At 43.3% G+C, this 13,752-nt stretch overlaps 1 protein-coding gene across 6 annotated transcripts in view; it reads left to right on the top strand.

Moving 5' to 3' along the window:
* PPP1R12B (protein phosphatase 1 regulatory subunit 12B) overlaps positions 1-13,752 on the top strand; it is a 127,908-nt gene that overhangs the window by 96,409 nt on the left and 17,747 nt on the right. For all 6 annotated transcript variants that reach the window (XM_068918086.1, XM_068918085.1, XM_068918082.1 and 3 more), the window contains one exon: positions 13,365-13,381. In XM_068918086.1, coding sequence (XP_068774187.1) covers positions 13,365-13,381 — 17 coding nt within the window. The remainder of the gene's footprint in view (positions 1-13,364; positions 13,382-13,752) is intronic.

Here is a 13,752-nt window from a genome sequence, read left to right as displayed (position 1 = left end):
CCAGTATGTTATTGCTAGAACAAAACCTCTTGGGTGGAAATGAGGGAAAACCTGACCAGCTTGTTAAGCTGCACTTTTTGCAAAAGCATTTTGATATTGCTGTGAAAGCTAGGTTTGCTATCTAGTGGGGCTTTTAGCCTTGGGGTTGTGCTGAACTGTGCTACGTTTTAATAATTTCAACCGCAAAAAATGAAGACAACAACCTGCAACAGGAGACGCTGACAAGTCAAGGTAGTGGTCTTCCCCAGACTGTGGAGACGGTGTCCTAATCTACTGAGACATTTTAAAGCTGGAACATTTTGTAACAGTATTGTTAATACCTTTGGTGTCACGTGAAGGGCTATCAAGAACCTCTCAAAGTCCGTGTTGTTATATGAGCAGTCTCTTCATAGTCAAGAAAAGTTATCATGCCTTAGTCAAAGCCTGGAGGAATTAGATGGAAAAAGGCAGGCTAATTTTAGATGCAGGCATTACATTAATCTGAGCACTGTATTTGCTCAAATCAGATGTGCATTGTCTGCTCATTTTTAGTGTCAAATCACCGTCTGTAAAAAGCATAGCCCTAAATATGTAAAAGGCTATTTAACCTACTGCCGTTTTGTTAATGGAAACAGTCCCTGACCTCAGGAAACTTTAGCCTTGCAGTCTGCAGCGGCTGCTGTTAGCCCCTGGGCTGTTAACCATTTAACCCAGGAGGGGTAGGAGCATGTTTTCTTCCAGTTTGCAATTGGAATATCTCTTGGGAGGTTTTAAATAATCCAGAACTATCCTCTGCCTGCTAAAATAGTCTTTCTTCAGAATTTTTTACAGCTGTCCTTACCATTCCTGAGTAAATTGCCAACTTACTGATAACCAGCTTAGTAGGTGAGGAATCCTTCAAATAAGTTCTTAGAGAATAAAACCAAAGCTGTTTTAATTTCTTGAATGTTTTGAAATCAGTCAAGTTCTGCATGCACAGACTTACTCATTTTCCCCTCCGTATACATTTGAGGCATATAAACAGGTGACAAACGTCTCGCAAGAGCTGTGACTGCTGTATTCACTTGCACGTTGCATGGATCTCCAGGGCTCCCTTGATGCAAACTAATAGGACCTACTAGTTTCCTCAGCCAGTAGCAGTGACAAGTCTGTGCACTCCTGCAGGCCCCAGTGAACGCTAAAGGAAGTGGTGGGAACTTTCCGGTGTGTTAGATGCAGCAGCTAGGGCTGGAGAAGTCCCTAGTGGAAATGCAAAAGCCCAATCAAGGGCTTTCCTCAGCCTCTCATGGCCTTGGGATGGTGGCAAAAGGAAACACCTGAAGATGAAAATCTCGATTCTCCTCGCCCCAGAGCGTTCCTGTGGAAGGGTCCAGATGGCAGGTGCTGCAGTGGTTGCTCACAAGTCAGTGTAGGAAACAGCCTTGGTCCCATCAGGGTTATGGAAATAGCCAGTGCCTTGAAAGGCTAATTTAGGAAAGATTTACTTGAGACTAGAACAAAGTATGTTAGTTAACTGTTTCTCCAGAACAGTGTGATTCTGCCATGAGCAAGCGAAATAATGAAGTGTGCGATTTCCTATCAATTTGTGGCCCATAGGTAGGGGTGTGTGGGTGGATGGGTGGGTGTTCTCTCCTCCGTGCCCACAACCCTTTCAGCCAAGTACCACTAGCTGCCAGCTTTAATAAAACAGGTAGGAAAGCAATATCTTTGAGTCTTTTCTCTTTCGGTCCGGTTAGATTGATACTGAATGGCCTGGGGACTCAAAAGTTGCCAGCTGGGCAGGGGGGAGAAAATGGATGAGCAATAGGAAACCTTACACTTGCTGGTACATATACGTAAGCCTCTCGGAGAAGCAGACAAATTGGAGAAAATTAAGCTACCAGTGCCAAACAGCTGCATTCAAATGTCATTTGCAAAGCACTTTCCTGCAGCATTCCCTGCTGCACTTGCTCTGCCGGCCGTAGCATTCCTCCTCCTTGTGTCTTATGATAATAGTGCATGCATTTTTTTTCCCTCTCATTTAATGGGATATCCCCAGCTGCACAGCCGAGACGCATGAGCGCTTTGCAATGAACTCTTACAAGTCATAAGAAGGGCAATATCCTTGAGTACAGTGTGGCAGGATGGTGAGTAAAAGGCATGCAGAGGAAACTCTGATTCGAGTCTAGTGTTTGGTGTGTAGGCGCCTTCATGTGCCAGGGCCATGGTGCAAGGTCATCACTGTCCTATTGCCCTTAAGCCTTGGTAAGCTAAAATATCTCATTTCTTGTGTTTAACAGAACACTCAGGAATTATAGTGACCAGTACAGAAATAGCCAAGTAAATCCTGTTAAATCATCCAAGGTAAACATTGTGCTAGCTCCACCTTTCCAGAAGTGTCAGTTGCTTTAATGAGGATATTACTAGAAAATGAAAAAGAAAATCCCTTGAAATTGTTTCAGAACTTCCAGTTTTTTGGCCGAAGCTTCTATTTCTGTGGTGGCGGTGGTGACCTTTTCATCACAAGTTTTGTACCGTAGTCTTTTAGCCCAAGATTTCTCTTTCTCCAACAAAACATTAGTTGTGTAGTTGTGGAGGGCATTACAGGCAACTCCACATTATGACATGTTTGAGCATCGTGCATAAGTAAGCAAATAGATGGCAAGATTGGAAGGAGTAGGGTAAAAGTGAGGACTGAGGTTTTTTTTTTTTTTTAAGACTCTATTTATGGTGGGGCTGGCTCATCCCTCTGTTCCTTGGTGCTTCATAACCCTTGCATTTCTCAGTATGAGCCTGGTTAGCTAGGAACATGAAAACTAAACAAGATGTACACTCACAGATTACTGCACAGACTGTAAATGCAGCTTTTCAATTGTTTCCTACCTCTTTGTCAACCTTCCTTCCCTTTACAGAGCGCTCCTTGGCCTGTTGTCCTACAGAAAAAAATCAAAAACTTAAAACCTCACACTATTTACATTTAATAGGGGCTGCATTTCTTTGACTAGCTGTCATCACTTGATATTTGTTGCTTGCTTCGTGAGAAACTGCACAATTATTGTTCCTAAGCCCTATTCACCGTTTCAGTTCATGGCTTTTTCCCTCTGATGGTAAATTAGTCCCTCATTAAGTCACCTTCAGTGCTTATTGCTTGAACTCTCCCAAGCAGATTTTTGTCAGTAGGATCTCAGTAATAAAGCTGTGAGAATACTCAGTAATATGTATGGATTGATTATAACCTACCTTTCATTTGAGTATCTGCAGGAGTCATGTGCTAAATGGCATATGTGATGGAACAGCTATCACCTTGTAGGGGCCATATGTTTTCACTTAAGTCACTCGATAATAATACTTGGGCGTAGAAAGCAAAGGTTTTCAAATTGCTATGTCTGGTAGCTTGTCTCCAAATCAAGCCTGCAGTTGTTCTAAACAGCAATTACCATGGCAGCAAATGCTTTTAATCTGTGTGTGATGTTGATGCAGACAAGTACTTTCAGAATCCAAACCAAATCTTAGAGGAAGAAAAAATAATGCTGCACAAAATCATTAGCCACTTGAGCTGCAGATGCTTTATATGTAAATAAACCTAGCATGATTTGGATATTAAAATATAAATAATGGCCTAAAATCTTAGAGGCCTGGTAATGCGGCCAAACCAGACTACTTTTAATCAGAGAGAGATGTCCAGGAGCGTTGAGCCATTGGTGAAATGCTTGATGGGATTACAGCCTTGGAAGAGGTTTGAATATGAATGTGTCTGACAGGCAGTTTTCACTCTTTGAGTGCTTTTGCTTCTGCAGCAAGTTTAATCCTGTTTCAGATATTAATGGTAACAGCTTTATTCTCGCATTAGGTAGAACCGTGTGAATCATTTGGCTGGCTTTGCTGCTGCAAGTATGTTATAGAATAAAGAGTGTTTTATAAACATTTCCCCAGGAAACTTTATCTTCCTGGTTTTCCAGTTAGTGGCTTGGGCTTGTTCTAGGTGTGATAAAAATGGTACTGCATCAATTGAAATGGAGTCAAATAAGTTGTCCCATGACGTTTTTCTTTTTAATTTCTGGATTTCTGCTGACTAGTTACAGTATACATATGTGTGTGTGTGTGTGTGTGTGTGTGTATATTTATATATGCATGCCTGTGTGTGTATATAGATACATGTACTATATATAAGTGTATACACACACACACACACATATATATATATAAAAATGTAAAATGTAGGATACTGAAACTTGAACTTTAGGATAATTAACCTTGGCCTGTGTTCTTCAGTACCCTGTTTTGTTTATCACATCTGAGCATTGGTTATTTCTCAAGTATCATGTTCCTGATGGATATCAGGAAGAAATCATTCTATATTCAGTTTGTTCTCTATTTTCTGAGTTGTCATTTGTAACTCTCTGTAACTAGAAGCGTGTTGTGATCTTCTAGCCATTCATAGATCACCCATCAGTTGGATGTTCTCTACTGTGAACCAGTAGACAGACAACTCTTCTATCACTGACTACATCTGTACATTTAAATAAAATGGGCCAGGGCCCATTCTCGGACCTGAAGTGGCATGCCCCAGCTTGCATTGCTATGGCTAAATTATCTTCCTCAACTCTCCTGCCTTCCAGGGAATAGAGCAAATTGATCCAAGCCAAAACCCTACCGGAGAGACTGTTAACAAAGTAAACAGGCCAAGTGGTCATGGACCAAGTGCTTAATCCTGTGCCCTGGCCCTACTGCCTTTAATAGGACAGATGAAACCCAGTTTTCCTTCCACATTACCAAAATAGCTCTTGTTTTCTACTGCTGTTGTGAAAGCGCATGCCACTTCTATAGATGAGGAGTCTTCAGGAGCACACAGGCTGGAAAAATGGGTTGCAGTCTCAAATGTAGCATCCAGGTCCTGGAGGGATCTAGCCTGCTTTATGACCTGGCTTTTTTAGGTATATTGGTGATTGGTCACAAAGAAAGAAATATGCAACGTAATACTCCAACTTCATGTTAAAACTCCCCCTTTGACTCACTACCACCTGCTCTGTGATGGGTGCCTTTGAAGAAGCTGGTTAAGCAGCCAGAGAGAAATGACTTGTCCTCACTCTGCCTTTTTAACCATTGCCTTTAGATGGGCAAGGAGGCCGGAGGTTCAGAGTACATGTGAATGCCAGTGTGAGGTTGCAGCAGGAGCCAGACTGGGGAATTGGTCTGGATTATAAAAGAAGATGAAGGGAAAAGGAGAAAGAGGGTATCTGTAATTTGGGTCAGTTCATAGTACAGACACAAAACCAAGCCTGTTGGCACAACTGAGATGGGGAGGTGCTGTGGGATGGGAATGAGTGGCCAAAGGAAGTGACAGGGAGAGTGGATAGAAACTGCTGAATGCTTCAAACTACTGCACTGGAAACCAGTGTTTGCTTCAGTTTCAGGATCCACCTCCGGATCCATTATAGTTTTGTTCTTCCTAAATGGAATACAGACCCGTAGAAAACAGGGCTAGGAGAGACGCAGAGCTCAGTCCATCCCTTTCCCCAGGGCTCAAGCAGCTGTACCTGTGCTGGTCCTCTTAGCCATGCCTTGTGCTTGGAGGCTTCTGCTAGTGGAGATGATGTCTAGTGCGCTGGAGCTGCAGCTGGTGTTTCTTACCTTCGTCAAATAAAAACGTAGGGACTCATTTTGGGGAATTGTTACACTTCTATTACAGGGAATTGTAAATCATTTTTAATGACCCAAAATTGCTGAGGTTACTATCCTCCTTGGAGCAGGCAGAGGTCCTCAAACTGATAAGTGAGATTCTACAGGTTCAAATCACTGACAGTTGGTCTGGAGCTATTTTAGACTGGAACAAATGAGAAGGGAAGGAGGCTGTGTAACTGTCTTAACTCTAAAAGCACAAAATGCTTAGTATAATATAGATGGTTCAGCGCACTTAACCGTCCCTAATCACTTTTCCATGCAAGAGTTCCCTGTGACCGTAGCAGTTGTCACAGGAATGCTATGTGGTTGCAGGATAGAAGAGGTGTCCGCCAGAGGACTTTAAAAAGGGCTTCGCACTGAAAAGTCAGCAGGTTGGCTTTAGACAGCTTGAATTCTGGCTAGTCTCCTAATAGGTATTTAAATACCCGATGATAACACCTGGAAAAGTCCCAGCAAAGTGTTTGCAGGGGCAAGAAAGAAGTTGCCTACAGACCTATATAGCGTTCTCATACTGAAGAAGTTTGGGAGTTCAGACCTCCTCTTCCTGTGTCGCCTGGCTGCCTGGCTTTTATTTCCTCCTGTCTGGAGAGTTTTCTCCAAGATCACATCACTTTGCAAAATTAAATTTTTCACCAATAAAATTTGATCCCCTAGAAAAGAAGGAAAACTAAGAGCAACAAAACCAGGTTTCTGAATTGTGGCCTTTACTAAATTAAAATACAATCCGACTTGCCATTTTACATGGAGAATTTTATCCCCAAGAGACGGTGGTAATAAAGTGCAGCTGTTGCAAAGCCAAAGGGCCATGTGAGAGAGATGCAGGGACCTGAGGCGCATATGTAACGGCAATAATGCAAACCATTGTAAAAGTGCAAAATGTTTAGAAGTGTTTGGGATCACAGGAGATGCGGTCGTCACTCTAGCACAGCCCCATGTATTTGTTTCTGATTAAATATGTGCTATCCTCATTGTAAACAATGTGATCCACTTCAGCCCGTTGCCAAAGCCACTTTTCCTTCTTGGAGGATCTTTTAATGTTATGCTCCAGTAATAGCAGTTTGTATTAAGCAAAGTTTATTGATTTATAGTTTGTGCAAACATAATTTGCACCAGGCTTTTGGGAGTTGGAAGTTATATGGAGGTGGTTTGGCTATACCAGATTATTAATCATACGAATGGGATTTGTAATCCTTGCATTTACACAAATGCAAACTTTGCTTGGAAGACAGCAATATTTGTCATCTCAGCTGTAGCTAACAGGCAGCTGTACAAGCTACAGCAGGGTGGCTTTCCTGGGGAGGCAGCAACCTCAGAAACCACTATCAATTTCTGAATGCAGAACAAATCTAATTGCATTTGCATCCATTTGAAAATTAGACTTTCTAGGCACTGAAGAATTGAGCCCAAAAATATCTGGGTTACAGGACAAGTGTAAAATACCTATCTCATTTGTATTCAATGGGGAGGATTCTTCCACCTCTCTGAGGACTTTTATGGGGCCTTCCTCATTGCTCTTCCTCCTTCCAGCTCAGCTCTTCCTCTGCAGCTCCGGTAAGACTTTTAGCTGCAACAGCATAAACCACTGGGGAGGTTGTCCTTTTTACAGCTGCTATACATCAGTATAGCCAATTGCATAGACCTTTGGTGGTGTGGGAGCAGGAAAGCTGCATAACGATAGGAATGTGTCGGCTTCTTGGCAAGTAGTTTCCTGTTGTATCAGTGGTGTTTTTGCCTACATGTGGGAGAGGAACGGCCCTAAGAGCAGCTGGCTTTATTTTACATTTAATTTCTAAAACAAACAGGACTCGCCAGGAGGATATTTGCCAACAGAAGAACAGAATTCAAGAGGTTCCTAAAACTTCTGCTCTTGGTTAGGAGCGGGGAGGAAAGCGTGGCTGGAGCTGTGCTCTAGCATCTTGTTAAATGCTGGTTATTTAATCAGGAGCATCGGTCAGGATCTCTGAAACAAAACACACCAAAACAAATGCCTTGAGAACTATCTTAAAATAGTGCAGATTTTCCTGAGGTTGGCCAGTCAGAGGTGAAGAAGCATAAAATGTTCCCAAAATTGCTTTTTTCTTTTTTAAATGTAAACAGACTTTTCCCATCTTTGCTGGGTCAAATCCTAGCCACAGAAAAATGCAATTGAAAGCAATTAGGCCAATTGCTGACTTGGCGAGAGAAGTGGCTGATCCCCCCCTGCTTTTGGCGCTGCGTTTCAGGGCTGCGTTTTCTCTTAACCCTTCCACACAGGATTAGGTTTTAATTCTGCTTTGTTGAACTTCTAAAAGCTGTAAATTTTTCAGTTTTTAAAGAAAGTCTCCTGTGTTCTGTAATCCAAATGCGTTTCGAAAATCAAAAGTGTACGGGATTCCTCGTGCTCCACACCATCATGGCTTTCCAAAGGAATAAAGTGGCTACCAATACCTCGCTTGGCCTTTTAGCTGGGAATGCCAAAAGCCAACGTGGTGAGAATTGGAGGGGCCCAGAAGGAAGCAGCTGGCACAGGAAAAGGAGCGGAGCACCCTTTGGCAAGTCTGTTATGCTGCTGTTTGCCCTTTTTCGTCTTTTTTCTGTGGCTCATTGCAGATGTGCTGCTCTTTACCAGCCCGTCTGGGTTGAGTTTGCTCTGACCCTGTGCGGGAGGGCTGGCGAACCCCTTCGCTGTCTTCCACCCTCTCCAACACTGTATGAGATGGACTGGAAGAAAGAAGTTGTGACCTCTTGGTTGACGGGCTGTCACTTTTAGGGGGACGTGATCGTGAACTTCTTGCGGAGGAAGGTGGAAAGAGCTAAGGATTAGCAGGAACTTGAGAGCATGCCCCCAGGTGCTCTCCACTTTTAAGATTTCCTTCAAAAGATATCCCCTTCCGGGTCTCAGTGCTCTTTTCTGGGAATAGCTGGATATTGGCTCAGTGCTGGCTGCCAGGAAAGCATGCTGCTGTCTGAACCAGGCCAGCTGCTTCTAGCTCCTAACTTTTCCCTAGGGCCTTCCTTCCCCCTCCCCAATCTCTGCAATGATATGACCCTCTTTAGATTGCAGGAAGGATAATTTCACAATCCGGTGCTTCTGCAGTTCTTAACGTTTCCATCCTAAGGGATATAGGCTGGGTAAAACTGACAGTCTGATTCCAAATGTGCCATATTAACAGCCAGAAAAAGAAAAAAAACACTCTTACAGTTGATACACCATGCTTTTTGGCATCCCCTTTTTAACCATAGCAAGTGGCACAATATTTGTTCGAGAAAAAGCAGGAAAAGAAAGCCCTTTCTGGCACTAACTTAAAGGACAAGTGCACGTTTGTGCTTTGGTTTGCACTTTTGTTTCCCTCCTTTCAAGACGTCAAGGCAGGAAAGTTTTGACCTTCATGTTCTGACTTTGACTTCTGAGTTTCTAGCTGTGCAGGGCTGGGACGGCTTCTCAAAGCGGATACCACCTTCTTCATTATTTACATACATTGCACAGTGAGACTGTTAACGCTTCAGAAGCTTAAAAGTTATATTTTTGTCATTTAGAAGTGGTTTTGAAAGAAAGATCGGTGGCTGGAGAAGAGATAGTTGCTGTAGAGCTTACGCGTCTCTGTGTCAGATACCTCTTGAGTGTCACAACTGGACCCTGAGTTTGCAAGTTCTCAGTCACTATTTTAGCATATTTCCCCTGGCTTCAAAGTCTTTCTTCTTGCTAAAAATTGCAACTTTTCACATCACCTGTTTTAGATGGGTCCCTTTTTGAAGGTGGAAAGTGGAACTGTTTATTTTTTCCACGTTCAGGCATTTTTTCCTCTATCATTATTAAAAAAAAAAAAAAAAGAATAAGCTGTTCCTTCAAACATCTGCATGAACACTAGCCTTTGGGCAAAACCTAAGAAAATATTGAGACAGAAATTGATTTTAAATAAATAAATCTCCCCTTCTTCCCCGAAGGTAGCAGCATGTAGAAGAATGACCTGCTGATGAAAACTGGTTTGCAACTTTCATTAGAGCAGGGCTGTTTCCAACAGCTGCTGTAGCACCTAGTTCAGGCACTGCTTTCCAGATCGAGGCTTTATCCAGTTTCTCTCAAACGGAATCATCTTTGTCTGAAAATACCCCTTAACTGAAGCAATGTGGAGAAAGGCACCTGAAAATTGAACAGCTAGAGAAATATCTAGGCTTTCCAAAGAGCTGCAAGTGTAAAGATTTCCTGTAAATCAGTGCTGTTTCCATAAGACGCTGAATTAACTTTACAACGCAGAGATGTGCTGCTGCATCTTTGACCAGCTGCAAGAATGTGTCAGAAGGGACCATGGAGAAAGGGAGAGGAGGCCTGGCCTTTGCGTGCTATGGCATGAGTGCATTTTAAAAATATATCTAAGAGTGTTATTTGCTTTCCTTTCTTTCTCAAGCCCAAGGCAAGTTCAGGAGCCCATGAGTGTCCTGCAGGATCCTTACCCACCACGCTTTGGCCACTGTGAGACAATGACTTGTTTCTGTCCAGCTCAGTTGAATTTTGGAACTTGTCACCGCAGGAGGCTGTGCGTACCTAAAGGTCTAAATGAGTCCAAAGGGAGACAGATTTGTGGAAGGAGAATTCACTGAGCACTAAAAAAAAAAAAAAAAAAGTTTTTAGCTCAAGAAGTGTTAAGAGGTGCTATGGGCGGGAAGGTGGCAGAACGTAGGAGGAAAAGTCACTACACGCTTGCTCTGCTCTGATGCTGGCAGCAGGAACAGGAATGGAGCAAGCTGGTCTTCTGGTCTAACCTAGTACCTCTTCTGCCAAGAGATAACTGCAGCCTAAAACAATGCTGCTCAGCATCCGTCACAGCAAGGTTTTCATATACAATAAACCAGACCCTTGGGTTTTTTTCTTTTGTCGTTCCCAGCAACTGTATTTAAAACAATTCCCTTCTTATTCCATCCTTCATTTGCACAAGCGCACTCCTGCTCTCTTTGCCTACAGAACACATTTGTCTATTGGGAGCAGGGAGACAAAAATGATTCTTCCTGTGCACAAGCTCGCTCAGGGACCTGCTCAGGTTCTGCTTTTGTTGCTTGGTTTTCGTGTTGCCTTGTCCTGCTCTTTTGAAGAGGCCTGCCACGCGTTAACTTTTTCTCAGCGCTGTTACAGTGCATAAGCAGGTGTGTTTGTTGAAATAAATGTAAAGCTTGATATTAAGTGGATTACTGGCCCAGCTATTTGTCAGAAAAGCTGTCACTGCAAGGGATTAGCACAGGGGTACACAAAGTGCACAAATAACTTTCAGAAAGAGCCTTGTTAATCACTTCCTAATTTCCCTTTTTCCTGCTGAACAGAGGAGGTTGGGTCATTGAGCCAAAATTACCAGGGACCTGTCAGGCTTCTGGGCTGGGGTGAGGTTTCGAAGAGGCAAACGCAAGAGACTGTACTAACAAAAGAGCATGAGGGCATCAGTCAACAGGTTTGCAGCTAAAAATGGGAAATCTTTCCAATGATATCACAGCGCAAGAGGCCAGTCATGTGGAAAGTGCTTCTCAGCCTACTCACTGTGAGCTTCTTACTGAGTGGCTCAAATCACAGCTGTTTGGACAAGTAGGCAAATGTCTGTATGAGAGCAGCAGACGGCTGCTGGGCATTTGGTCCCCTGAGAAGCTTCCTAGACAGTGTCCTAAATAACTTGTGGGAGTGCAGTGGGCTTAGGTATGGTGGAAAATAGTCTGCTGTCTCTCTTTGCTGGTTTCCTGTCTGTGTGATGCAAAGAAAACTACTTCTTCGGTGGATGGAGAGAGGGTCAGAGCAAAATACTGCAGGGGCTCTGCCTGCTGCCACGGTTCAGGTCCCATACCGGCATCAGGGAAGAGTACTGGAGTGTTGTGCTCATCTCTACGCCACTGGCCAGCACTCAGACCTGCGCAGGAACCGTGTCTGGCCCAGCAGGCACAACTGTAGGGAGAACATGCTGATATATACTCATTCCTGGGGAACTTTGAATTTAGCAGTTTCTTTTTCAAGCTGACTGTGCCGTCCGTCCACAGGGCTTCAAGCGTGCTGGGATTCTTCAGTTCATTTCTTTTGTATGGGTCAAATCAGCGCGTTTCACTTCTGAGGGGCTGTGTCACAGAGGAAGGCAGCCTTCCAAATTGCTGTGACCGCAAATTGCTTGGGGATGCTCCTTTCTTAAATTAGAATTCAAGCTTAGGGTTAACTTAGGGCTGGATGAGTTAAAGATTTAACAACTAGGAATGCGCAATAGGGAGCTGTGGTTCTGCGTGCTGCTGAGCTAAAGGGCAGTATTTTCATGCACGCTGGGTGCAGTCCTTGTCATTCTGGGAGTTGCCCGTGTAGTCTTCTGCTCTGCCTGGTTGCTTTGATTTTGGTCGGAGAGATTTTAGGCTCATGGTTGCCTGCTTTTCTACTGTGCTTGTCCAGATAAATGACAGCACTTACTATAGTTGCTCGTGGCATGTGCTTCCAGATACGTGGGCAGCAATCAGAGACGTCTTCTGGATATCAGGCAGGAGCAGGAGCGTTGAAGCCTCTAAGCAGCTCAGGTGCTAGACAGGCAGCAATCTGCCTCCCAACAAGGCATTTAGCGCTAGGTTTAGCGGTGCATCTAGACGATGTAAAGTCCAACACGAGTGTGTCTGAGCCCTAAAAGTCTGACCTCCATTCTTATCTGTGGTGTCCTTGTTGCACTGGCTTTTGCACTTGTTAAAAAGCATCTAGAGCGATAACTTGTAGAGCTTAATGATGGACCGTGCTCATTTGTAAAATAAAACTAGCAGGGGAGTCCTGGGCCCAATTTCTGGTTCAAGGGACTGAAAAAGCATTAGACTGCACCTCAAAGTTGAGTAAGCATCTGCTGGACAAAAAGAAAAGTAGCTGAGAAGGAAGTGACGGATTTGTGTGATGTATCCTGTATTACACCTCACTACTACCGTTTGATTTCTGCATTTGTAAGAGAACCGTCCAGTCCAGAAAACTCATATTAACAAGTGAGGTTTACCACAACTAGCCCCTATAGGATATTATTATGCCAAGCAAAACTCCTCTCTAACCTACTCCGTGTATAAGTTGGCCCAGATAGTTTTTGGTTTATAAGCACAAGTGGGCTGCAGCAAAGACAGTGTTAAGAATTGTACCACAGTGATTTGGATGCTGATAGGGAAAAGGAGAACCTGATGCAGCAAATATGCCAAACATTTTGGCCAGTGTAAGGTTCCTCTTCCTTTCACATGCAGCTTCTACTGTTTTCTCCTTGCTGCAGTGAAACCCTCATTTGTGGGGGAGATCCTTGCCCATGAAGACAAAATACCATTTGTGATTTAATGGAGTTAAACACAAATATGCAAAGAACCTTGGTCTTTGCATGGTCTATTAATCAGTCTCACCCACATCATGCATAGGACACTGATCAAAGTCGGGAAGCATATTTTTGATTTAGAAAGGAAGATACGGATTAGTTTTGGTTCAGGGAAAGGATTTCAGTTCTGGAAACTAGGATTTGAACAACAAGGTCCAGTAATTTTTAGGTTAGCAAAAGAAATGAAATCAGAAATGCTTCAGAGCGGTTGAAGCAATTGAAAAGATTCAGGCAGGAGGCAGTGATTCTCCGTTTCAACATGGGAGATAATGCTGTTCAGCTTGTAAACCAGCTACTTGTATCAGAGGTGGGAAGGTGCCCCTAAGTCTGCAATTCATGAACTGAACCTGTAATTCTCCTGGTTATTAATGGTTTTTTTCTTTCTTTTTTTTATTCTTCTTTCAGCATGAAAGACTTTCCAGGTAAGAATTTTATTTCTTGGGTTATGTTCTACTTAATATTTATGGATAGCATATTTTCTGTCTTGCTTTGGGCGTTCCCAGTACTTCAAATCAAAGGCATAAGCTGAAGCTGGGATTGGCCGTTTGGTTCGTGCCTTGACTGAACTGTTGTGAACCACCTTTCATCCTTTGCTCCCCAAATTACTTAACAGCTACTCTGTAGAGGAGAAAACCCTCGGTGTCCTGTGGGAATGGGCCCCTTTCCACCATGAGGATGGGAAATGCATGGGAAATCATTACCCTGTTGGGATTTGGGCTGATGCCTACTGATTTTTTTTCAGTGTTTAAAATGGTCGTGGCTTGCTGGCCTTTTCTCAGCTATGTCCTGCACT

This window comes from Struthio camelus, chromosome 24 (assembly GCF_040807025.1).
Source record: "Struthio camelus isolate bStrCam1 chromosome 24, bStrCam1.hap1, whole genome shotgun sequence".
Lineage (NCBI taxonomy): Eukaryota > Metazoa > Chordata > Aves > Struthioniformes > Struthionidae > Struthio > Struthio camelus.
Note: the sequence above shows the minus strand (reverse complement) of the source record. Positions and strands in the feature narration are given on the sequence as shown.